A 25632-nucleotide genomic window follows, 5' to 3' on the forward strand; every position below is an offset into this window, starting at 1 on the left:
TCTACTAATGTATCAGTACTGTATTCTCATTCTCAAAATATATATGGATAACTCTTCAACTACTGTGGCCCTCAATGATGGGCATTCTAATGCTAGAGGCTGCAGTCTCCACAAAGAAATGGCTGTCCTTCTGTGTCCGCAAATTAGGTGTAGGAGTGCGATGTGGTCTGAATTGGCCCAACTGAGGTTCTCAGTAAGTGATACTAATGGAATTATGCCTTCGGTACAATATATTTTGTCATGCCTGACACGAAGATTATGCATGTAGGAATAGAATGTAAATTCTCTTGGACTATGGGTAGCTACCTGCCACATATCCTGTACTTCCCAATAGTTTCGCCAATCTGACAGTGCTTTAGCTACTCTTACCATGGAGGAATTAGGAAGTGGTTGGTGCAATCTATCTCCTCCACCCTACTAATCTTCTCCCAGGACCACTGGCACACCAAAATACTTGCTTTCAGAAATCCTATGCCATCTATTTTCTCTGGGAAAACTACAAAGTGGCATCAAGGTAAATGCTGAGCATATGGTACAGAAGAGTTGCCCTCTCAATCTTTTAACAGTCTTGTATGCTGTTAAGTAGGTCTCTTGTAACAGAACAATGTCTATCCACCTCGATCTCAGATAAGTCACAATTGTGTGTAATATGGTAACTTTGTTTAAGCCACCAATTAATTTTCAAGGCTCACTAACCCGGTCCTGCCCACTACGGAAACATGTACCTCTACTACCCTATCTGAGCACCCCTCTATGTTCCTATCTCCCCCAGTGTATCTGCACACTATAAACATTTGTATTTGACACCACCAACCAACCTTTCTTTTCCAATTATACCCATGACAAGAACTAAATTGCACTTGTCAAAAACAATTAACCGGGTCACCTTAATGTGCTCCTCCCATTAGTTTGAAGGGGGAAGAGTAATTGTAAGGGGGTAATGTGGTTAAGGATTAACTACTGTTCCACTGTGTCTCCTAGTTAAATGTACTTTTCACTAAACTATGTATTGCAGGTTGACCATATACTTGTATATTGACTGGTATGCATAACAGTAACAACTTTCCTCCGGTGAGTTCACAGTTCAGAATCTGATTTTGTCAATGTCTATTTCTGGCTCAGAGGTGGCGGCATCCACTTCTTATTGCCATGGAGTGAGCCTGTCACTTTTTTCCATAACAACTGCTTCTGTTTTATTCTTGGCCTGTGACGCTGTGAAGAGCCCCCCTTTCTCAAGTTGCTTGTTTTTGGTTCTGCAGGACTTTTGTTGCCTCCTTGCAGGAGGTGTTTAATGATGTGGGCCAGAAAACACACAGAAACTGATAGAAGGAATGCTTGCAAAACGTCTGGCATTATTTGGGGTAGCATTCCAACCCACTGTTCTTTTGGCCACCATTCTACCTCAGTTTGGACCCAGCAATATGGAAATCAGTCCTGCCCTTGGTCCAATAGGAGCAGTTGAAGCCAAACTGGCAGTTCAAGTCCTTCCCGAGTCAGAACAAAAGCAAACCAAGAATGGTTTTGCCTTGAATGAGGCTCTTCAGGTTCACATGCTACCATGAATGACTGCAAGTGGTTAGAGTTACTGGAAGCACATGTTCCATCACCTTTTGTGTGTTTGATCATGTAGGACTCCAGTGCTCCATTTTTCTAACCACCTGCTTGCTTCTTCTGAGCTTCCTAAAAACAACTTTAGGTTATTCATCATAATTTTAAGTTGAGCTGGGAAAAAAACATTTTTGAGCCAGTCTTCAAGTTGCCTCTTGAAACCCCATGAACAAAATTCTATGAGGCAGCACTGCAAAAAGGCAATCTGGAAAAACCATTACTGTTGCACTGCCTATCAAAATATGTCCAGTGCTTTCTGCATTCTGTAATATCACATACCTGTCTGTGGTTTAAGGGATGTTTTACAACCGGCTAGATAGGGATGGGCAAAAAAGCAGCAAGGGCTTGAATGGGAATGTGGTTTCATTCCAACAAAATTTGACACCTATGAACTGTAGTGCCACCTCTCGTCATAGCCAGTTCTCTATTTATGCCACACTGTTTGATCCTTGTAGGCTTTCAGGAAGACAACCACTCTTTCTGTGTTGTTGTGGGAACTCCCTTTGGAATTTTTTGACTGTGTTTGGGTACTCCCCGAGTCTCCTGACCACATCCCAAGCTCTAAATCGAGTAGAGAATGCAATCACTGTACACTGTCTGGGGTTGCAGTCCCTGTCTTTCCCAAAGGGGCTAACCTGGTCGTTTGTTTCTATGTCCTCTGTCTGCCATTGTGATCAATGTACCACATCACTAGGGCATGCCCATGGAATGGCTAGAGGCACTGCACACCCGCTTTCAAGTCCCTTTTATTTCAATTTCAGAACCCTGTGACCAACCCAAATGAATGCAGAGGCCTATATTTGCCATTTGATCGGGTCTATGGTCTAACACGGTTAGTCCACACTGGGCCCAACCCTCTGGGCAAGCCTCCAGCTGGACTGCCCCGTGCACTGCTTTAGGGTATTGATGAGCAAGTGTGGCTCTTGCAGGCTGCACTGCCTCCAGCAATCCCAATTCTTGGCTGGCTTTGCCCTCGGAAGCAGTTGCTCCGCCAGTCAGTACTCACACCACACTCTACTCCCCTACCTTCCCAGAGGTCTCCAGGGGTCCAGGCCTGATCACAAGACCAGTACTCCAGGGTGTCAGGCAAACAAGGCACGGCCCAGGGTCTGCTCACTCACAGGCAAAAACACAGCCCACTGCTTCTTCAGTCAGAGTTGTTGTTGGGATTTATGGCTTGTTGCCCTCATCAGGGCATTGCATAGATCCAAGCCTAAATTTCGGTGTCAGATAGCCATCCGGCCCTACAGATTATTCAGATAAGCTAGCAGCGACCATTTGGAGCTCAGTGTAATTAGACTGCCATTTTTGACTGCCAAGACCCTTCCCCCACTCCCCTCACTACCTTGTTCACCACCACCAGGTGGCACTACTGTTTAAACAGATTTTTTAATGCACTTTAGGTTGGTAACATGAATGCAAATATGATAGAACAGCTGCATAGTAGCTCGGCTTAGACACAAGAAATGGATATGTGAAAGACGGATAAAAACAATGTTTTGTGTTTGCAACAAAACAGCCGCCTCTTAAAAAACAATCCCATTGACCTATGATTTGAAACCGCAGTAAAACTTTATTGTAAAGGAATGGATATGTAAATAGGTTTTCATAAAGTGGAAATCTTTAATAATTTTGTTTCTTAATATTTCATGAGGTTAGTAACTCTTAATTAGCTAGCACTGTTAAATTTGAATGGGAGGGAAGCTGAGGAGGATAATGACTATGCAATTCCTTAATACACATGCTACAAAAAATCCTGGTCTAAACTAGTATCTTTGTAGAGTCTTTCTATACAATAAAGACATAAAACGTAGAGTTCACGAAAAGAATACGTCTCAAAAACTGGTGCCTTGCAGAAGAATCACCTCCCAGACTAGCATTTGGTGCTTCAACTTGAGCACCCTCTGGACTGAGTTTTGTGAGACAATGTTCTTTGCAACCCAACCAACTACAAATTGTATGGGCAAGTGTAATTGGATGTCAAACCTCTCCCAGAATCTGAGTAGTCTTGCAACAAGTCATGGGGTGGAATTCTAGGACATCGAGAGTCAAACTCACAAGTTCACTGATCTGGATTCTAGGTGGGTTACTGCATCACTTTACTGCAAAGCAGCTCCTGCCAAGTGGATACTTCCATCCTACTGATGCAATTGCCATCTTTAAGAGTCCCCTCAGCTCCTTAAAAAAAAACAAAAAAAACAATCCCAGCAAACTCCAATGTGAAAAAACCTTGGAGTAATCCTAAATGACAGGCAGCTATCCACAGACATATAAAGCAACAGTGCGGTAAAAAAATAATACAAGTTTTATCTTTACTGCCTTCACATAGGATTAATCCTATACCAATGTAGCTGAAAGCCACTGTGACTGGGATGTTGGTCAACTTGAGGTAGGACTGCTGTAAAATGCTTTTTACAGGTCAGGGGTGTGGAAATGTTTTAAAAATCCACTTGCCTAGGGGAGACACTGGAACTGAGATCTACTTGTCCTGTGAGGAAATCCACTTGTCCATCTATTCCCTAATTCAATTATAGGGCCTGGCACATACGGGGTGCTGGATCATTTTGTTTCGTTGAAAGTACCAAACAGAATAGATGCTTTACAATAAATATGCTGAGGAAAATGCTCCTTTTACTGCAAATATATGTTATTAGCAAGGTGAATCTAGTGTGAGTCTGTGTGCAACACTGGTGCATTTTAGGTATTTTTGTTTTCGTTTTCACTTACACAGTGACTCTGCTGGTGTAGATGTCATCCTATTGATGCACTACTTAGAGGGACATTTTTCTTTAGAACTTGGTACCTATGAAATGCAGATTACACACAGATCAATCATTGCGGAGGTGCATTAACACTCATCCATATCTGCAATTGGAACCTGTAACCAGTAACATACACAAATCTATGTTGTGAGTGCAGTTACCAGCTGCACATTCTGACAGGAATTACAGCCAGTGGTCTGTCGGGATACACACATTTTTTTAATTTATTTGTAAACTTACAAAGCCAAACTCAGACCACCAAGGGGTATCAGAGAATTAAACTCTGCAGTAGGTGCACTAACCCACAGTTTTCTGAGAGGAATTAAAACTTGAGATTGCATGCTAAATGGGTATCAGTGGAGTGGTTTCTTAACCTACTAAAATATGTTAAGGATTGGAACTTGTGAACTGAAGATTACAGATGTAATTCTGCAACAGACATTCCTTATGACATCTCAGTCACACAATAGCCTACAACTTAGGAGATCTTATTTACAATGCCTCAACTTTTAAATGTCAGTTATTGCCTCTCTCTCTCTCTCCTTGTTGTGATAGGTCAGTAAGATTCTCACACAGCATACAACCCTGTACCAAGTTTCTTGACGACAGACTGTAGAGACCCTCTAGTCTCTCAATTTTCATAGTTGTAAATATGAAACAACCATTTTTTTTAAACAGTCTGCAATAAGTCCCTGCCGCGTTTCCTAGACCTGCATTCTCCTTACATTTTTCCACTCTGGTTCTTTTTATTTTAGTCAGTATTGTTCTTTATATTTACTGCTTCCTATTTTTGCTCTTAAGTACTCACATCCTAGCTTTGTTTCCCTGTTCTGTCCCCTTTCTCATTTTAAATCCACCTTCCTCTTACTCTTACTGCCTTTCTGCCTCCCATGTGCATGGATGAGTGCTGGAAAGGACCATGTGGAGTAGAATCCTCATGGCAGAACTGCTGATTTTGAACTGGAGATCATAGACCTGTTGATATTTAAGCGGAAGGCCTTGTCCCAACTACACCCACACTTACACGCCCACCTTGTACAAACATATAACCTCATGAAGAGCAGCATACACCACACCATACACACATCCTCCAAAGAGTTACACAGCCCATGCAGACATGCCTACCCACTCTGCACAGACACACGCATTCCAGCAGAGACACTCACCCAGAACAAACACTTGCAAGCATACCCTCCCCTGCAGACACGAACATGCAAAGATATACACTGGAGACAACACTCCCTTCAGACACTCTCTGGGGAGACACACACACCTGGTTTCTCATGACTGGTGGCCTGTGCGGGCAACAAATGGCAGTTATAGAAATGCTCTCCTCATCTTGAAAAGTGCTTCTTACTCGGTCCCAGCAGCGTCTCTATGAAGTTGCTGTCCCAACTGAGGACAGCAAGGATTGGCTGCAGGCAAGTTGTCTGCTTCACCCTATCATACTAATAGGGATCGCTCCAATAAGAACAGTTCTGTTTCATGTCACTGGGGATACCATATTGGTGTGTTATCCAACTAATTTAAAGGATTGAAGACTATATTTCCCAGAATACACTTTGTTTTTGAACAAAAATCTAAGACTGGAAATGGCATCCACAAGGAACAGTAGGCAGCACTATACAGAACAAAACATGTGCACTAAACTGAGGGGGAAACACTCATTTAAACCAAACACCACTGCCTGCTAGTCCTCTACCAAAGAATAGGAGCCTTTGTACCCTACAGACGGATAAGTACCTTCAGGTTACAAGTCAACAAGATGCAGCTCGCATAAATAAGGAAGCATCTAAACATCAGTCCAAAAGGGAAGACTTGTGCAAATCATGGCAGATTTTGCAAGCTACAACCCTGCTGGCACTAAAAGAAAACAGACAGTGTAAAAACTGCTTTGTTTTCAGCACAAATATAAATGGGCATTATGTAACTGATGGCATAAAAGGGCAGTGTAATCTGTGAACGAACAGGCAACATGCCATTGAATTTCTTTTCTAAAGCATCGGGCGCTGTCACCAATTCTGTCAGCGTAATCCATACTTCTAAAAATGAAATGGCACTGTGGAATATGTAGCCTGCTTTCACTGCGTAAGAGGACTGGTGCTGTGGTGTCCTGCAGTAGCAGTCTGTCACCTGCTGAATGTCTGTGTTTTAAAAATCTCGTACGTCTCTATTCAAATCTACTTCGATGTTGATGCTAATGTGCTACTTTGTTTGCTATAAACCAGATTGAAACGTGAGCTTTAAGTCGTCTAGCTAAGAGCGCTCTGCTAGCAGAAAGAGGGGATGGGGCCTAATGGGCTTCAAGGAGCAGTGTTCTGGTGGTTTGGAATAATTCGGGACACTGGAAAGTTAATAATTTATGGCAGTGAAAGTCCAGCAGAGTCCCAAAGACTGAATTTTACAAACCTCTGAGCCCTTCCGTAGAGTATGATTGGCTGCAGGAGCTGACACGAAGGTGGTACAGCCGGACTCCTGCTCATTTCATGTCTAGTAATCCATCGGACATAACAGACAAAACACTCCTTGTCGCGGTCGTACATCTACAGGCCTCTGGGGATATAAATCCCATACTCCAGTAGGTGCATGCATGACCATGATCTCATTTACTAAGGGCCCAAAAGAAAGGCTTTAACATTGCAGTCGACCTCTGGTAGCATAAACATGTTTCTTTAGAAACACAAACACAGCTGGCTGTCAGTCAGGGAGAGGGTCCACTTTACATGCATTTGCATCCTACATAAAAGTGAACAAAGGAAGGCCACTATAAATCACACATTATAGACTTTGAGTGAGTCTTTGGTATATTCTTCCAAAGTGAATATAACCTTCAAACAGTTAGGAACAAGAATGTCCTTGATTTTCTTAAAAAATAAAAAATTAAGTGATCAAGTTCTCAGTCACATCATGACAATAGGCACCATAAGTCGACAGAGATCAATCAAATGTCCATCTTTTAGACTTTCCCATACCATATGGCCTGCAATAGATTAAGATTGGACAATATGCGCGGGTGAAGGCAAGTTGAAATACCACCACCCAATGCCCGTGAGTCGAATATCATATCAAACCTAGAATGACACTGATGAAGAATCAAGTAATATGTATATCTAGGTAGTGCAGCATGTGTATAGCACCAACTATTAATCAACCCATACATTCCCACCAGGTTATACCTAGCAGCTCACGTTTGCACTTTTTGGAACTTGCTATTCCTATTTGAGCCATTAATACTGGGAAGAATAGTCAAATTAAAATCACCACAAACAATAACTGGATTTTCCCACATGGCCAACTCTATAAAAGTCAGTTGCAATGGTGTTGGGTTATCCTCATTCGAACCATACACACAACACACCGTTAATCTTGCACGACCAAAGCTGAGATTCGAAATGACCCACCGCCCAGAACGGACCCTTTCTACATGGCTAGGAGATACTTCTTGCTAGGATGGCTCCACCTCTAATTGACTTCTCATACCCAGACACCCCCATTATCAGATATGCAAATCCCTCCAATCTAGGTAATTGTCCTTGTTAAATGAGTTTCCTGCAAGCAAACCAGTAATGGTCTAATCATTCTCAACTCGTGCCTAATATTTTGAATCTTCAGAGAGGATCGTAATCAATTGACATTCCAGTTTAATATGCCAACTTATTGTACAGATAATATATTTTTCAAATTGTTCATTAAAAAACCCCAATACAAACTGCAACCAATCTCAACGCCATCCCACAAACATATAAAGGCCAACCCCTCAATACCCCAACAATGCCAGCAATGGCAGCCCCCCCCCCCCCACACACAATTCAATACTGAAACCATCACCCCCGGCTTTAAGGCAAAAAACATACCCAACCTCCTGCGACTTACAGGGTTACCAACCCACATAGGCCCGATCTGCTCCCCCTCCCTTCCCCTTATAAAACAGCACCACTGCGTTGCTACACTCTTTCCATAGCACCCATATGATTAATATCCCAAAAGTACCAAAAGGAAAAATGAAAATCACCTGGGCATCACATTGTAACAAACAACCATGACCCAATTGTTACCCCAGATAAGATGTGCATTAATTGATCTTCCCTGCAATCTTCATTTCTGTCTATGTTTGTAAAAGAGGATTTGGACCACTGTTCCAAGAGATCCTTGACATCAGATTCAGAGTTTGAGGGGTTGGGGGGAGGGGGGCGGAAGGACCAAAAAACAATAATAAATAAACAGTTGCTTGTAGATTATCTTAAACTTTGCCGGTTCCTGCAAAAATACTTGAGTGCCCAAATACTGAAAGTGCGAGATCAGGCTTCGAAGCTGGTGGCAGAAATAATTGCCAAATATAGATAAGAATTTCCCTTGGTTTAGGCTTTGGCCCTCATGGATCTATGAAAGGGAAAACTATGCGGTCTCTGAATTTGACAATCAGTATCCCAATCAGCAAAACAGGGAAAAGTTTGCTGGAGTAGCTGCACAATAAAGCCACAAGGGTCATCACACTCTGCAATTTCAGGAACACCAAGCACTCTCAAATTGTTATGGCAAATCTTATTCTCCAAGTGCTCCACCTTCTGTGACAACTCTTTCGTGACACTTTCTTGATCATAAAGTTGTTCCATCACCTTAGTTTTCTCCTCAATGTTCAATATCCTTAGCTCAGCTTCAATCATTCTAGTACTTATAATGTTCAACCACACTTGATCCTTTGACAGTTGAGGACTGTATCCTCATTAGCTGAGGGATCCCAATGAAGCTTTCCTTGTAGCTCATCATCCCTACTCCCTTATTCCACCCAATATTTTCTCGGCTGCCCCCAATTAGAAGCCTGTCTCCAGAGCACAGTTTGACCAGGCCCTCCAGAGCACTGCTCTCTTTCCACTTTTCCCTTGCCCATTTCTTTATTCATTTCAGGGTCTGAAAACTCATCATCTGAATAATCTGACAAAGAAAAAAAGATCTCAGCATTATCATATAGTGTAGTGCAAGAGCTTTCAGATTAGCAATACCAGTTCTAATTATCACCGTCTTATCAGGTTGAGTACGGACCTCCAGCATCCTCAAATCTTGAATGCCCATTGTTGTAGTAAACTCGCACAAGTCCATACTTCCCAGACCGGTTCCTCCGCCTTCACTCATGGATCTGGCGTTATCAACATTGTCACTACCGCTCTAACCATTCAACAGCACCACAAACAGAGTCCAGTGTTGGTATATTGGGTTGCAAAGAGTTTTGGGGTCCAGGACAGTGCTAAGTATGGCGGTACGTTCCACCACGTCAAAGGTCAGAAACCAGGATGGAGTGGAGGTGCATTCCTTATACCAGTGTTTCAACCAAAGTATAAGGCTCATTACTCAAGGCTGTCCTCCAACATAAGTGATGATAATCGGCTCCTTTTCACTTACTTCTGTGGTGATGAATGACTCTGAAGAGCCAGCTGCCATCAAACCCATACTGCCTGTGACTTCTCCTGCTGCGATAGAGCTCTCCTTGAGGCACAGAACCAATAGTCAACAACAGATGTTTCTTCCTCTTCTAGGCTACACGAGTGTGTGGGGGGGGGGGGGAGGAAAAGAGAGAGAGAGAAGAGAGAGAGAAGAGAGAGAGAAGAGAGAGAGAAGAGAGAGAGAAGAGAGAGAGAAGAGAGAAGAGAGAAGAGAGAAGAGAGAGAGAGAGAAGAGAGAAGAGAGAAGAGAGAAGAGAGAAGAGAGAAGAGAGAAGAGAGAAGAGAGAAGAGAGAAGAGAGAAGAGAGAAGAGAGAGAAGAGAGAAGAGAGAAGAGAGAAGAGAGAAGAGAGAAGAGAGAAGAAGAGAGAGAGAGAAGAGAGAAGAGAGAAGAGAGAGAGAGAGAAGAGAGAAGAGAGAAGAGAGAAGAGAGAGAGAGAGAGAGAGAGAGAGAGAGAGAGAGACACAGACTCCGTACTGCCGGAGGAGTCGCCAAACTGAAGATCAGGGCTGTCCTGAACTGCTGTTAGCCCATCATCCTGGAGTCTAGTGCCTTCTCTTACTTGGCGGGAACAGCTGAAGCAGTCCCTGCAAGCCCCCTTCACTCCAGAGCCGCCTGGATCACAGCTTTCACCGAATGACCTTGCACCCTCAATGCCATCGCTTGGAGTGCGGGCTGCCAAGGAAACCACCAAAACAGCCAGACTGAATCCAGGTACATATTATGAATCTCTGAGGGCTAGTGCAATATAGCCAGAAACAAAACATCATGAATTTGGAGCTCTTTGTAACTCTTATCTGATGTGATACTTAGAAATAACTTCAGGACTCCCTAATGAGAGTACGATAAGCCAAGAGGAATGGAGTCTCAGTCAAAGCTTGGTTGGCATACCTCCACTTTCCTGGGCACCTCTGAACAGGAGGCAGTGTTGCCACACAATGTATCTCACTGGTAATGGTGACTGTTGTGATGGCTGCTATCATGTCTGGATAGCTAATGAACGGGGATCCTGAAAAGATTATCACTTGTTAGTTGAGGTCTTCTACCTTGCATGCACAAATAAAAGCTGCTGCAAAGCTCTTGTGCATTATGCAATGGCAGAGTTCTTCTCTGATTTTCTCCAGAATATTCTTGACAACTGAAACAAAAAATTCTTCATGAAAAAGATTTACCAGATGCACCTGAGTGGCTAATCTAAAGCCAGATACTTACAACTGAGAGTGGCTTTACAACAGCAAATCTGTGGTCACTAGAGGTGTTAGACATCTATCTATCTATGCATTTTCTCCTGTACAATGGCTTCTGTCCTAATTTGATGTTGAGCCTGGCAAGCATGGGAGATGTGTATTGATTTCTTTTCACTGACAGCAGAAGTAAATGCTGGGATAGGCCTGAGAATTAAAAATCATCCAATTCATTGCTATTCCAGTCTCTACTACGAATGCAAGGGATTCTGGCCTCTAGATTTCCTTGTAAGCAGTGGGCCATATTTTGAGGTACAGTTGATTGACCTTTTTCTGACAGTTTGGACGACCACCAGGCCTGCTTTTACCAGACCCTTGATATACAGTGGGGGTTGAGAGGAGCAGGGTTGCTCCCTGTGTCTTTGTTCAGAGTGAATCTGGACTGCTCTTTAAAAAAAAAAAATCTTGCATTTGCCATTTTTTTTAAACCAATGGTTAGAACAGATACTGATCTCTCCCTCATAGTCTTGTGTACAGAGACTGACAAGCACAGGTCTAGTATTAAAAGTTTAATCTTTCTCTGAATGGTGTATACTTCCTTTAAACTTCCCACACTTTATAGGGAGCCTTGATACAGCAGTCTTCACCTCTCTATATACACGTGTGGTCATGAGTTTACTCCTACATTTTCTACTGCAGAATCAATATGTCTTGAGCCTCTAGTAGTGTTGTAGCACATCATACTTGTATGAAATGTGTTTAGCCCCACAGTGAGATGCTTCAGAACACTTCATTTTTGCTATGTTGTGATCATGTAGGTCTTACACCATTGCAAGCACCGATTCTGCTCAGATATAAATAAATGCATTCAGGCAAACCTAAAAGACGTTTGAATCAGCAGGTCTTATTTTCTTATTCTTTGAGAGACAGTCATTTGTAGTGTCACAAAAGAACACGCTACGACGAGATCTGTATACCAAATACCGTTGGTATGTTTGTAGTTTATTGTGTCATGTTTGTATGAAATAATAATAATAAATGTATATAAAACAAATTATTCTGTTTTTCAGAAACATTAGGGAACTTTGCAAGGGAAAACCTAGTTGTTGCCTTTCCTGCATCAAGTTTTCATCTCAAATGCCCAGAATAAAAAGTCAATTGTGCACTAGCCAGCAATTTTCTTCCAGCAAATATTGCACTTGAGTTTATTTTGCACTAAAAGGATATGCCTCCATGTAGCCCAACTGCATTCAATTAGCATTTTACTCTCCCTCCAGAAGGTCTGCAGTTCACCATGCGTCATTAGATTCCTGTGGGTCTATTTTGTTTTACTACTTCCTTCATCATTAACCCAAACTCCCTCCATTGGATTATCAGACTAGATGTTGTTTGCTATACATCACAGAAAAGCAAAGCTGGCCTGCATGCTAGCCAGGTCACACCTATGGCTGCCCTACTTCATTCTTCAGGGAAGTGAGGTCCCAGGCACACCGGCCCTTCATTAAAAAGCAGCCAGACTCATGAATCCTCATCACCCACTTTATTTGCAGTTCAGTTTCCCCAATCATGCATGCTTTATAAATTCAACTGAACATAAAGCATCAGACGTGAAAAAAAAAGAAAAAAAAACAAGATCAAATATAACTGCATGTTACACTTAATTTTCATACCTCATTGTTCCTGTTCAGAGAGTTGAGTGGCAGGGAGTTCAGAACGGAGTTGTCCTGGGACAGGCGATTTCGCAGCTGTCTTAAAGTCACAGACAGGTCCTCAAACACTGCATTTGCTTTTCCCACCATGTACACTCGCTGTAAGAAGTCAAATAAATTTAGCCCAGCTCAGCTTCTGTTGCAGATCATTTTCAGGCAAAGTTCCATTCTTGAATATGCATAACCTATTCATTTGCAGGATAATTAATCACTTTCCTACATTTCAAGTGGACTAATGTCAATTTAATTTGTCCGAACACTTATAAACTGTACACTCATGTGATGCACAAGATGAAGTGTAGCTTTTTTCATAAACGCCGTCCGATACCACACCAAGCTTTACAAGTTACTTTCTGGAGACATGTTTCACTATAGAAAACTAAACACAAAGATAATTAAGAAAAATCTGCTTACTTGTAATAGTCTTTCTCCATCAGGGTAATGTTCATAGAAGTTATGAACACTTACAGGGAGTGCAGAATTATTAGGCAAATGAGTATTTTGACCACATCATCCTCTTTATGCATGTTGTCTTACTCCAAGCTGTATAGGCTCAAAAGCCTACTACCAATTAAGCATATTAGGTGATGTGCATCTCTGTAATGAGAAGGGGTGTGGTCTAATGACATCAACACCCTATATCAGGTGTGCATAATTATTAGGCAACTTCCTTTCCTTTGGCAAAATGGGTCAAAAGAAGGACTTGACAGGCTCAGAAAAGTCAAAAATAGTGAGATATCTTGCAGAGGGATGCAGCACTCTTAAAATTGCAAAGCTTCTAAAGCGTGATCATCGAACAATCAAGCGTTTCATTCAAAATAGTCAACAGGGTCGCAAGAAGCGTGTGGAAAAACCAAGGCGCAAAATAACTGCCCATGAACTGAGAAAAGTCAAGCGTGCAGCTGCCACGATGCCATTTGCCACCAGTTTGGCCACATTTCAGAGCTGCAACATCACTGGAGTGCCCAAAAGCACAAGGTGTGCAATACTCAGAGACATGGCCAAGGTAAGAAAGGCTGAAAGACGACCACCACTGAACAAGACACACAAGCTGAAACGTCAAGACTGGGCCAAGAAATATCTCAAGACTGATTTTTCTAAGGTTTTATGGACTGATGAAATGAGAGTGAGTCTTGATGGGCCAGATGGATGGGCCCGTGGCTGGATTGGTAAAGGGCAGAGAGCTCCAGTCCGACTCAGACGCCAGCAAGGTGGAGGTGGAGTACTGGTTTGGGCTGGTATCATCAAAGATGAGCTTGTGGGGCCTTTTCGGGTTGAGGATGGAGTCAAGCTCAACTCCCAGTCCTACTGCCAGTTCCTGGAAGACACCTTCTTCAAGCAGTGGTACAGGAAGAAGTCTGCATCCTTCAAGAAAAACATGATTTTCATGCAGGACAATGCTCCATCACACGCGTCCAAGTACTCCACAGCGTGGCTGGCAAGAAAGGGTATAAAAGAAGGAAATCTAATGACATGGCCTCCTTGTTCACCTGATCTGAACCCCATTGAGAACCTGTGGTCCATCATCAAATGTGAGATTTACAAGGAGGGAAAACAGTACACCTCTCTGAACAGTGTCTGGGAGGCTGTGGTTGCTGCTGCACGCAATGTTGATGGTGAACAGATCAAAACACTGACAGAATCCATGGATGGCAGGCTTTTGAGTGTCCTTGCAAAGAAAGGTGGCTATATTGGTCACTGATTTGTTTTTGTTTTGTTTTTGAATGTCAGAAATGTATATTTGTGAATGTTGAGATGTTATATTGGTTTCACTGGTAATAATAAATAATTGAAATGGGTATATATTTTTTTTTGTTGAGTTGCCTAATAATTATGCACAGTAATAGTCACCTGCACACACAGATATCCCCCTAACATAGCTAAAACTAAAAACAAACTAAAAACTACTTCCAAAAATATTCAGCTTTGATATTAATGAGTTTTTTGGGTTCATTGAGAACATGGTTGTTGTTCAATAATAAAATTAATCCTCAAAAATACAACTTGCCTAATAATTCTGCACTCCCTGTATTAATCCCACTTATCTGCAGGATTTCGGAGCACTTTTACAAAAGATAAGATCTCTTTTCAAATATATTTTTAATGTAAATACTTCCTGTTTACAAACTACACTGATGGACTTCAGTTTCTTTTTCTATTTAAAGAGGAAAAAAACATAAATTAATAATAACCCAAGTGTAACACCGGGGTACTGAACACCTTGGATGGGAAAAAGGAAAGATAATGAGTGAAGATAAGCAGAAATTTACTGGAGATGAAATAGGACGCTACTTTTTTACAGCAGGCAGAAGCTCCAGCATTTCATTATGCCCTGCAGTGGCACAGGGAAATCACTTCATTTCTTCCGAGGGAAACTCGCGATCCAGAAACTGTATGGAATTTCATCATGAAGTAAGTGCCTCAGAGAAAAGTGAGCCATTTATGATATTAATGGAGATTTGTATAAAGAGGAAATAAGAGTTCCAAACATGTGAAAGTTCCTTCACCATTATGGGATCTTAACAGACAGTGATAAATGCTGAATGGTTCAGGAAGTCCATCCCCTAAAATAAGCGGGAAGCCGAGTAAAAGGGTGATATCCTCAGAAATATGGAATTAATCAAACAATAAGATTTCACAAAGAGACTGGGTTGTCTCTTCTGGAGTCCAAGTCTAAACAATAATATCTGGCAAATGTGTGAATGAATCTCAAGGTTACAGCTCATTGTGGCACCATTTCCCCTTGTTGAGTTCACTTGAGTGTACCAGGAAAGGGCCTGTTAGCTTGTTATTAGTAGATATGCATGAAACTATTCATCTGTATAAGAACAACTCATAAAAAAGTTAATCCAGCAACCATAACCCACAGCTATTTGAATGATCCGATTTCTTCAGTACATGTAGATATGTGAAATTTGCATAGATTCAATGCTTGTAAATCTCTCCCAGTTGAAGGACTGCAAAAGAAGGTTGACACGAAGGTCTTTTAGGTAATGTGGAAATCTGAGACCATTTTCAACACAAAGGCTGGGTGAGTATTTATGACTTAACTATTCGAATGCAAATCTGCTCGTGGACCGTGAGCTCATACAGCTGGTTTATAGTTAATTCTGCAAATAGAAGCAACTGATACTAGGAAAGCTGCTTACAAAGAAAGGTGTTGTAAAAGTAGAAACCGTGAAGTGATGTTGAGTTTCGAGGTGGGCACGGCCAATCTGCACAGATGGCAGACATGGATAAATAAGCCTTGCTATGTGTCCTATCCATTCCTCTACTAACATCTAACACTGCAGATAGCGACCAGTGCCTCTCCCCGTTGAAGTCTATACTGTAGCGGGCTTGGGAAGCCAGTCGGCCAGCCATCAACTCCAGCCTACTGTAGAAAGCCAAAAAGAACATGGATCGTGCCTGAAGTGACCTAGCTGTGTGGGTGGCTGGCGACATCTGCAGCTTCCCTGACACCTTGCAGGCAGCGCAACTGGAGCAGGGCCTAGATGGGACCTCAAAAGGGCCAGCTACATGTCTGGTGAGCTTTTGTTGAGTGCAACCTTCTCTGAGAGGATTCGGTCCTGGGCCTCTGGTGTTCAGCGGCCCAGGGAATTCTTCCCTGGTGACTGTTGGGTCCATAGCAAGGCTGGATACAGTCTACTGGCCTTGTGCACATGGCGCCTTACACAGGACTCTACATCTCTGAGACACACAGAATGAGTCAGTGCCTATCAGAAAGCTGGGAGTTCTGGAAAAGGAGGCTCTGGAGGCCTGACTGCTGTGTTGTGTTGGATGGATTAGTTCTTCCCCACTTGCAAGGGGCCAAATGCCTGCTGGCCAGGTGAATCATAGCTTTGCTCTCAACTGGGCCTTTCCTAGCCTTCTTACTCCTCCCCTCCTCCATTTTCTAGGGGCTTGGTGTGAGGGCCTAATACTGTGTTGAGCAGCTGGGCCTCTGCATATGAAGCCCCTTCAAACCCACCCACCACCAGCTGCACTCCTGCACTCCTGCACTGGTGGCCTTTTACCAACATGAACTCGCTATCAGGCCTCTGTGTATTCCCCTCCCACTTCTTTCAATTCAATTGCCACACACTAGGACAGACAGACCTGGTCTGTGCTAACTGCTGTTACCTTTATTTTGATTTGGACCCTGTTTAGTCTGGCACTGATGCCTGCGGCTGCTTGTGCTGGACATCTCTGGCACCCCCCTTTGTGAGTGGTGACTTGTGGGCCACAGCAGAGTGTCTACCAGGTGGGTTGTGATTCTTTGGACTGCATGCCCCATCTTTCTGCAACTGTCTTCGCAGCTACTACTTTTGAAATTATGGACGATCCACTACTTTACCTTCGTTGAGGTGCTACATTTTGGTAGTTTCCAAAGAGGCCTCTGCTAAGAAGATGTCAACCATATGGCACACCGCCTGGGCTCCTCCCCTGTGAATCCTGCTCTGTGCCTCGTCTCCCAGCTGGACCTGCACCAGCCGACCACTATTGTTCCCTCCAACAAACTGGATCAGACACTTTAGCAGTTTATGACACTCAAGTCGCAATGGAGGTGACAACTGAAGTGATCTCCACAGACATTCATTTTCTTCACGACAATCACAGCAAAACTAAGGACATGGTTTTATCTAATGATCAAGCCATGCAGGCACTCTGTTCTCAGAGTGCAGTCACGGCTGTGCGCATTCTGGAACTCACTGATATACTAAGGCTCTTGGAAGGCCGCGCTGAAGATGCTAAAAGCCTATCAAGGAATAATAATAATCTGCGTGTTATTGGCATGCTGGAAGATACATCATCACACTCTATATAGAACAATGGCTCCAGTCTGGGGTCGCCCTGAGGGCCTGTCAGCCATGTATGTGGTGGAGTGGGCACACTGGGTTTTCTATTAGACAATCAGTCCTTGGTGCCCCCGTGCAGTGATTGCTGCTAAGCTGTTAAACTATCATGACCTGGTCCTTATCCTGCAGGAACTGGAGTCTCATTAGTGTTGGTGACTCAGAGTCTAAATTATCCCAGATTTTACCTTGGTGGTTCAGCAGTGTAGAGCTTCCTTTTTTGGCTTTTAAGAAGAGACTTTAGAGCTTGTCCCTGAAAAATATGCTTCTGTTACCTGCTTTTCTAAAGGTCTTTGCAGCACACCAGACTTTATTTTTTAACGAGCCAAACAATGCCTTGGCCTGGATAGATAAGAAATATGGCACCACTTGTCTCCTTTCTCCCAGGAAAGTCGGGACACTGGACGGGGACAAAGGGAGAGCCATCAGCAGTCTGGATCCTGGCACCATCACCCTATGGAGAGACTTCCTTCACAGGGCCAGGCGATGGACGGGAAGTCGGGCTGCTATGCTGTGCACATCAAGAGGGCATGACCCATGTCTAACTTCTGGGGAGGACTCCAAGGGTGTATCCTCCACTACAAGCTCAACTATAGATCACCTGGGTCACCCTGCAGATGGCAGACGACCTGGTCTAGACTGAATGCTCTATGCACCAGACCTAGTACTGTAAATCTGGATGTTATACGTGTACTTGCCCTACCTGTTTTCTTATTAACTCTTAACTCCGATAGGCCAAACCGCCAGAAAGATGCACACTGTACATGTGCCCTCTCAGACTTACTTTGCTTGACTGTATGCCTGGATGAACTACAAAATCCAAGCACAACTTGTTTGATTTGGGATTAATATAACCTTTCTCCAAAATACGCAGCTAAATAATGGAGAGGTTTATGTACTACAGGAAAGATGGCAAGGGTAGATTCTTATTACCACATATTCCTCTTTTTGCAAGAGGTGTCCGTGCTGGAACCCCCGTCCATTCGGAGGACTCTCGGATTGATTCTGTGGGCAGATTTGTAATGGTTCAGGTGTGCCTGGATGGCTCACTGTGGTCTGGGGCTTGCTCTATGTCCCCAATATGGATCTGCAATTTTAGCCTCTCTATGTACCTTGCGCCTGGGGCGGACCTTGACTGGATCTGGGGGAAGACTTTAAATCAGTTCTAGATATCACATTCGACCATCTGCACCTCCAACCCCTTCTCCATATGGGTATCTCTACAGTACATAGTTCTGCGACATTAGCCAACTGAGTCCATCACTGGGGATGGATAGGTAGATAGATACCAAAAATACCAAAAAACCACAGGCAAAGTATTACCGGTTTTATTCCTCTACCTGTGTCTTCCATGTTTGCTTTGATCAGCTGGAATGCCCTCTTTTGTTACAAACGTGCACATCCTCCACGCCGATATCTAAATAAAACCCTATCAGATCATAACACGCTGCTTTTGAGTACCTACCTGGCGGTTCCAACCATTATGGCTGAGGGATGGTGCATTCTAGGAGACTTTGGGTACAGTACTTTCAGGATAATGCAGAGTCAGTCTCCACTAAAGCACTCAAATTTGGAGGCGTATATGGTAGTTATATAGGGGGAGTCACCCTATGCACTACAATCGTTGCACGTGTGTCTTTATTGGCAGACTTGACGCGGACAGAGAAGGCACGCAAGACCTTGAGAAGAAAACAATTACTGCCTTTGAACTGTCCGAGCAGTTATCATGGACTGTTAAGCAACTTACGGTTCCTCCTCACACCACATTTGGGAAGTTTGCTAGCTTAAACTCTTTAACGGGGTAGCCCTCCTCTTTCCATTAGTGAAGCGGTCGTCACATCCATATCTAAGCACAATCCAGATCCTACAAATATTACCTCATATGGTCCATTATTCATTCTAAATAGGGATACCAAAATACTAAGCAAAATCCTGGCTGACCACCTCCTCCCCATCTCATTTCCCTCATTCACCTAGACCAAAAATGGGTTTGTCAACACTTTCCTCAACATACGCCGCTTGTACCAGGTGCTGGAATGGGATTTGCAGACATGACGGGAGGTGGCATGCATTTCCATTGATTTTGAACAATCATTCAATAAGCTGAGGTGGGATTATATGTTAGCGGTCCTGAAACGCTATGGACTTGGCACTTCCTTACTTCAACAGATTAAATTATTGTGAGCCTCCCTAAAGGCCAGAGTCAGATTGGCTGCTACATTTCCAACTACTTTATCAATCGAGGGACTAGTCGGGGATTACCCCCTTTTATTTATCTTGGCAGTAGAGCCCTTGGAGTTTAAATTACAAATAGTGAGTGAGGCATACGAATGGGAAATGCAATGCATATCAACTCCTTAAAGGCTGACCACATGCTGCTGTTTCTCCACTCCTTTAATCCGGATCTTATGCCCATTGCTTTTAGCCTGGATTATTTTCATGCCTTCGCTGGTCTTAAAGTTAACCCCACTAAAACTTGCTTTTTTCCTCCACGCCAGGGTGCTATTTCCCACATACTAGGCTTTGGACTGGATTATGTACACTTGGTGTCTTGCTCCTTCAAGTACCTAGCACTCTGGTATTCACATACTCCCCTCCTCTGGGAAATTGTTAGAGGGTAATCTCTGGAGGCCCATACACAAACTCCGAGCTGAATTTATTTTATGGACTACCCTACCTATGACAGTTACACAGCCCTTCCTAAAATTGTAGTTTTTCCATGCTTGCTTTACCACTTTGTGAATCTCCCAGTGGGGTATATGGGGACTGCAGATTGATTCAGCTAAGCTCCTACATTCCACTGACAGCAGGGGCCTTTGAGTGCCTGACTTTCGTGTTTACTATTATGCTGCTATTGTCATTAGCCAGCATGGCATTGAAGAAGAGTTTTGTTTACGATTAATGAATACTTTTCCTTTTAGATTAAGGGAACTGCGATGGGCTGATTTTTTTGTCCCAGATATGGCAATTCTCATTGTGGCACAATTTTAGGAGAAATATGCATACAACAACCACCCCTTCAAGGAAAAATAACCATGTGGTTCAGATATACTGATGATGTCTTTTGTATATCGACTGGTGAAGAATCTGAATTGGTTCGATTGTGAGTGGTTAAATAATCCTACACAAGACTTAAAGCTCAATATTAATAGAGATACTGAGTGTCACATTTCTAAACGTGGAAGTAAAAGATAAGTAAAAACTAATGAAAAGATATTAAACACAACTCTTTCCAGAAAGCCAACAGGCTCTACATTATAAAATTTATCACCCACAGATCCTGTGAGATGATCTGCCATATGGTCAATTTATCCGTAGAAGACGCAATTGTTCAAACAAAGAAGATTATTTCCATCATGCGGCTACATTATCCGCCAAACAGACAGAAAAAAGCTACCCCTTAAAACTGGTAAGAAATTCCCTTAAACGGGCTTGGTTCACCCCCAACCCCTCCTCCCCAAGATACACTCTTGGAGAAAGAGAGAGAAAAAAAAAAAAAAAAAATGAATGAAGAAGAAGAAGAAGGGATGAAAGACTTGTTTGTATGTCAATTTTTTGTTCAAGTACAAACAGGTAAAAAAAAAAAAAAAATTCATAAAGTACTCTATCCAGCTTGAATTGTAAACTTGAACGCCCCATGTTCATTCGTAGCAGGAATATCAGCCTAGGCAAACAATTATTACAAGCATATCTGCCAACTTCCACTAAAAAGACTTTAACACAACAATGGAATCTACCTCCCATACAAGGACACCAAAAATGTGGCACATGTTCCACAAGTGATCAAACAACCAAATGCTTGCAATTTCTTTTAAGTTCCATAAAGTGGACTAACATTACGTTTTCAAATTGCAAATAAAAACAAAGTGTCTATAGCATCATAGGTTCCTCTGAAACACTATACATAGGCAAATCAAGAAGTACTACACATAAATCATGGATTTGCTGTGAAGTCACAATAGCTTCACTTGTTAACCACTTCTTCACATATGGCCACACTGAAAAGGACCTGAAATGGGCTGTCTTAGTGGTCATTAATCCCCATCCAGGAGCAGGTGACTTAGAACAAGCTTTGCCTAAAAAAGAAGCAAATCTTATTCTGCGCTTTAAGACAACTATTACAGGTTTAAATGAAATTTCTGAACTTCAGAATCTTTATTGAATTAACTTGCCCACTGGGCGCTTCTAACATGGAGATTATGCTGACCATTCAACAAATGACTCCACAACCCATCACCCCTCACACATGATGGTATCACAATTTGGGATATGCTTCGGCATAACACAAAATATAATCTTCCTCCACATTTTAACAGACCTATCACAAGAGTTATCACAAGAGTTATCACAAGGATTCATCAGAAAGTCTGAATTTTAAAATCCTCTTTAACATTGCGCATCCTGCTGACTAAAAACAACTACAGATCCCAACATTCCTTGCACACTACATCATGCCAAAACCAGCGTCCCTGGACAAAGACTTCCAGAGATGCTCTAGACCACAGAGTCGACCCATTAAGCCTCAGAACACTGCCAGCAGCACAAAAGTTTTGAAACGCCTTGAAGGAATACCGCAATATGGTCCCAACAGCCCCATACACATAGCCAGACAAAAATCCAGACTATCTAATAAGTTAAGCAAAAGGTGACATTAAACAGGAGGTATTACTAATCTTTTTGGTGTGATTTGGTTTTGTCTCTTCAATAACTGTTTGGAGTAATAGTAATAGAGAGATACAATGTTTGAATTTCTCCATTACAAGCGGTTACCAATTTTTAACCAGGCAGCTCGACTCAAGGTACCCAACTAAATTATCGCACAATACACCTGGGTGGCACTCTAATTTGGTTTCAAACAAATATCCTATTGCAATATTTATTTACAGATTCACCAGTTCATTTTCCTGAGGAAACCCCGCGCATGTAGAGGGTCGAAACTGTATAGATAGGGCACAAAGGAAATTGGAGAAACCTAAATATAACAAGCATTTGCAATGCAATAGGTCTCGTATTTGCTTGATAGAGCTATCAACGTCGTAAATTCATAACTGGACTTTTCTTGCCACATAAAACTGGTCAACTGTGCTTCATAATTTGGTCTTTTCCTGCCATATAATTCCAGGGGCCCTGCATATAACTAAAGCACTTCCATTTACCTTCCTCCTCCATCTGCACCAAAAAATTAAAATGTTGCCATCTAGCATCCTAATTTAAATCTGCCATGCTAATTTCAAATAATACTACTTTCACCACCCACCCATCAGAGTTGCTGGCTGGCTAACACATTTCCCAAAACAGCAACGGAGGAGTAACGAGAGAAATAAACTAGAAGAGTCATCCAAACATATCAAGAGTTTTCAAACAGTCATAGTGTAAGAGTACGTTACTTTGGCCTGAATCATGGTCCTAATTGCAATAAGGAGAGTTTAATAAAACATATACAATTATCATGTAAACCCAATAAAAACCTTTATCAGAAATAAACTTTTGGCATTAAACAGTATTGCTGGTTTGGGTCTTCACTAATCTAGTGTGGGCCCCCAGAGATGCTGTAGATCGAAAGAGCATGTTGTTGTGAATGTTTTGAAGGTGGTTTCATTGCCCTAGGACCACCACACCCTGCAAAGCATTAGGAGGGGAGTTTCCATGCTGTGAATATTGTACTATGTTGATATGTTGACGTAATGCTTAGAACTGCGCCTAGAGGACACGACAATGAAAACAGCATTTGTAAGAAACATAGGGGGTTATTACAACTTTGGAGGAGGTGTTAATCCGTCCCAAAAGTGACATTAAAGTGACGGATATCCTATGGAACTCGTAATACGGCTGGTGGCATATCCGTCACTTTACCGTCACTTTTGGGACGGATTAACACCTCCTCCAAAGTTGTAATAACCCCCATAGTCATGCAACCATATAGTTAGCCCTCAGAGGCCACAACCACATGAAAAGAAAATAGCAGAAAATAATATAGTGTAACCATATATTTAGCCCATAGAGGGCGTAGTGCCTTACACATTTTCTGAGCTAACAGGCCTACTGCAATGATATTACAAACAAGGCCCTTAAAACACAAACTACTCCTAGCCGTAAAACAAAAGTTCCAGCCATTAGAGAGCTTACAGCAACACAATGGTGGGAGGGGTTATTATTTTGGTGTCTCCACTAACAGAGTCTGAGTCCAGAGACGATGTAGACAGAAACAGCATGTTGTTGAGAACATTTTTGTGGTGGTCCCATTGTCCTAGGTCGAGTTATGAGCAAAAATGTTTTCTAAAAGTAATGGGCTGCAAAACATTATGAAGAGAGTTTCCCCGAGTGCAGTGAATATTGTAGTGTTGAGGATTTCTGTGTTTTTTTACATAAAGCATTTATCAATTACAAGTGTTTTAATGAAAGCTATGGAGCGTGAAATGGAGAGCCAAAAAGAAATGAGACTGATTAGGTAACAGTGTGAACAATGTGACCAGTGCTTCAATACCACCAATTGAGTACACAATATTTTGCACCATGGCCACCAAGGAGCACAAACGGGAGAGACGACAAAAAAAAAAACTAAACAAAAAAAAAAAAAAACACACAATTGTTCCGCCTTGCTGAAGTATATCGGCAATCATGCAATAATCCATGTAACACAGTCAGTCTGCAAGGCAGTAACAAAACAGCCCCAAGGCGGGACAAACGTAAAGCATTTACCAATGACATCAAGGTATTTTTGAAAGGTAAGAACTAGTGAAAGTGATGGGCATGAGATGGGCGTAGTTAAAAGCCCACAGAAAACTTATAACAGGTCGAAAAGCGCTTGGGCACTCAACCTAGAAAGGTATGTTCATAAACAAATTTGCTTCTATCCTGAAAAAGACTATGCCATAGCCCCAGGTAGTTTGTCAGTAATATAGTACGGTTCTTAAGACAACTGACTATGAACAATAACAGCACTAAATGAACTGTAGCAAAATGTAGAGGTTTTGAAGAATTATTCATATAAATACTGATGCTCTGGACAATCACACAGAACTACTGTGTTGGATTAGTCAAATTTAAGCACACAGTTGGTTTGAATTCACTTATGGAACTGAATTGGCTGTTGCTGTATTTCTTTAATGATTGATCAATGTGTACTTTAACATATCAGAATAAAATGTCTCAAATACAAGTAATTTATTTTTAATTTATTGTCCTGATCATGATATTATCTTGATCTATGAATGAAAATACAATTTAAAGCTTGTTAAGCAAGGCAGTCATTTCTTTGCTTCATTACTTAAAGTGACATGCACCTGCTTGCGCATCTCTAAGATATGCTATGAGCAAGCCAGCCTATGGTCTGGCGATTCTACTACCGGGCCTCCCAGCTTGCATATGAATGGTCTTTTTACAAGATATGACCCAATGGGAGTGGGTTGGATTGACCGCCATTGGAGATCAGTTTAAGGAGGGCTTTCTTATAGATGTCTAAGTCTTGTCTCATCAGTTTGGACAGCCTGCAAGTAAATTCCTTTTTTATGGAAATTTAAGGATCCCGATCCAGCAGGCCTGACAGACTCCCATGCAAAGAAGCCCTATGCATGCTGCATTACAAACACTCCACACAAAAGAACGGGTAGGAAGTTGATCATGTGGCTATTTAATGGGCTCTGGGACCAGGTAGGGGGTCTCCTTACAGACCCTTAAACATACCTGGCAGACAAAATGCTAAACGGTCTTCAATAACAAATAATAGCAGACCATGCTGCAATATCCCTCCCAGATTCCACAAAACACGTGTTTTAAATGTATTTAAACCTGCATTCTACATTGGGCATACCATACTCCTTTGAAAGTACAAAAGCTTTTCCCATTGACCTCCTCAAAATGTCCTCGCCTCAGTACCACACCAGCACATCTGACTCATATGGTCTGGGAATGCACGAAGTTGCGACATTTCAAGTCTGGGGTGTTTTTAAACACTCACTGAATTGTCAGTCCGAGAATCCCCTGGAGTAGTTCTCTTAGCGGGGGATACCCTGACCTGAAAGGGCTAGGGTCACTATTAGGTTTTCTGGACTTCGTTCTCTCTCTCGTACATAGAACTATTATCTGTCACTGGAAGTC

General features: G+C 42.3%; 1 protein-coding gene across 1 annotated transcript in view; it reads right to left on the minus strand.

Annotated features, from left to right (window-relative positions):
- The window catches only part of ATP6AP2 (ATPase H+ transporting accessory protein 2), a 114797-nt gene that overhangs the window by 66577 nt on the left and 22588 nt on the right, over positions 1-25632 (minus strand). The window contains exon 5 of the mRNA XM_069204219.1: positions 12662-12799. Coding sequence (XP_069060320.1) covers positions 12662-12799 — 138 coding nt within the window. The remainder of the gene's footprint in view (positions 1-12661; positions 12800-25632) is intronic.

The sequence above is a fragment of the Pleurodeles waltl genome, chromosome 8, assembly GCF_031143425.1.
Source record: "Pleurodeles waltl isolate 20211129_DDA chromosome 8, aPleWal1.hap1.20221129, whole genome shotgun sequence".
NCBI lineage: Eukaryota > Metazoa > Chordata > Amphibia > Caudata > Salamandridae > Pleurodeles > Pleurodeles waltl.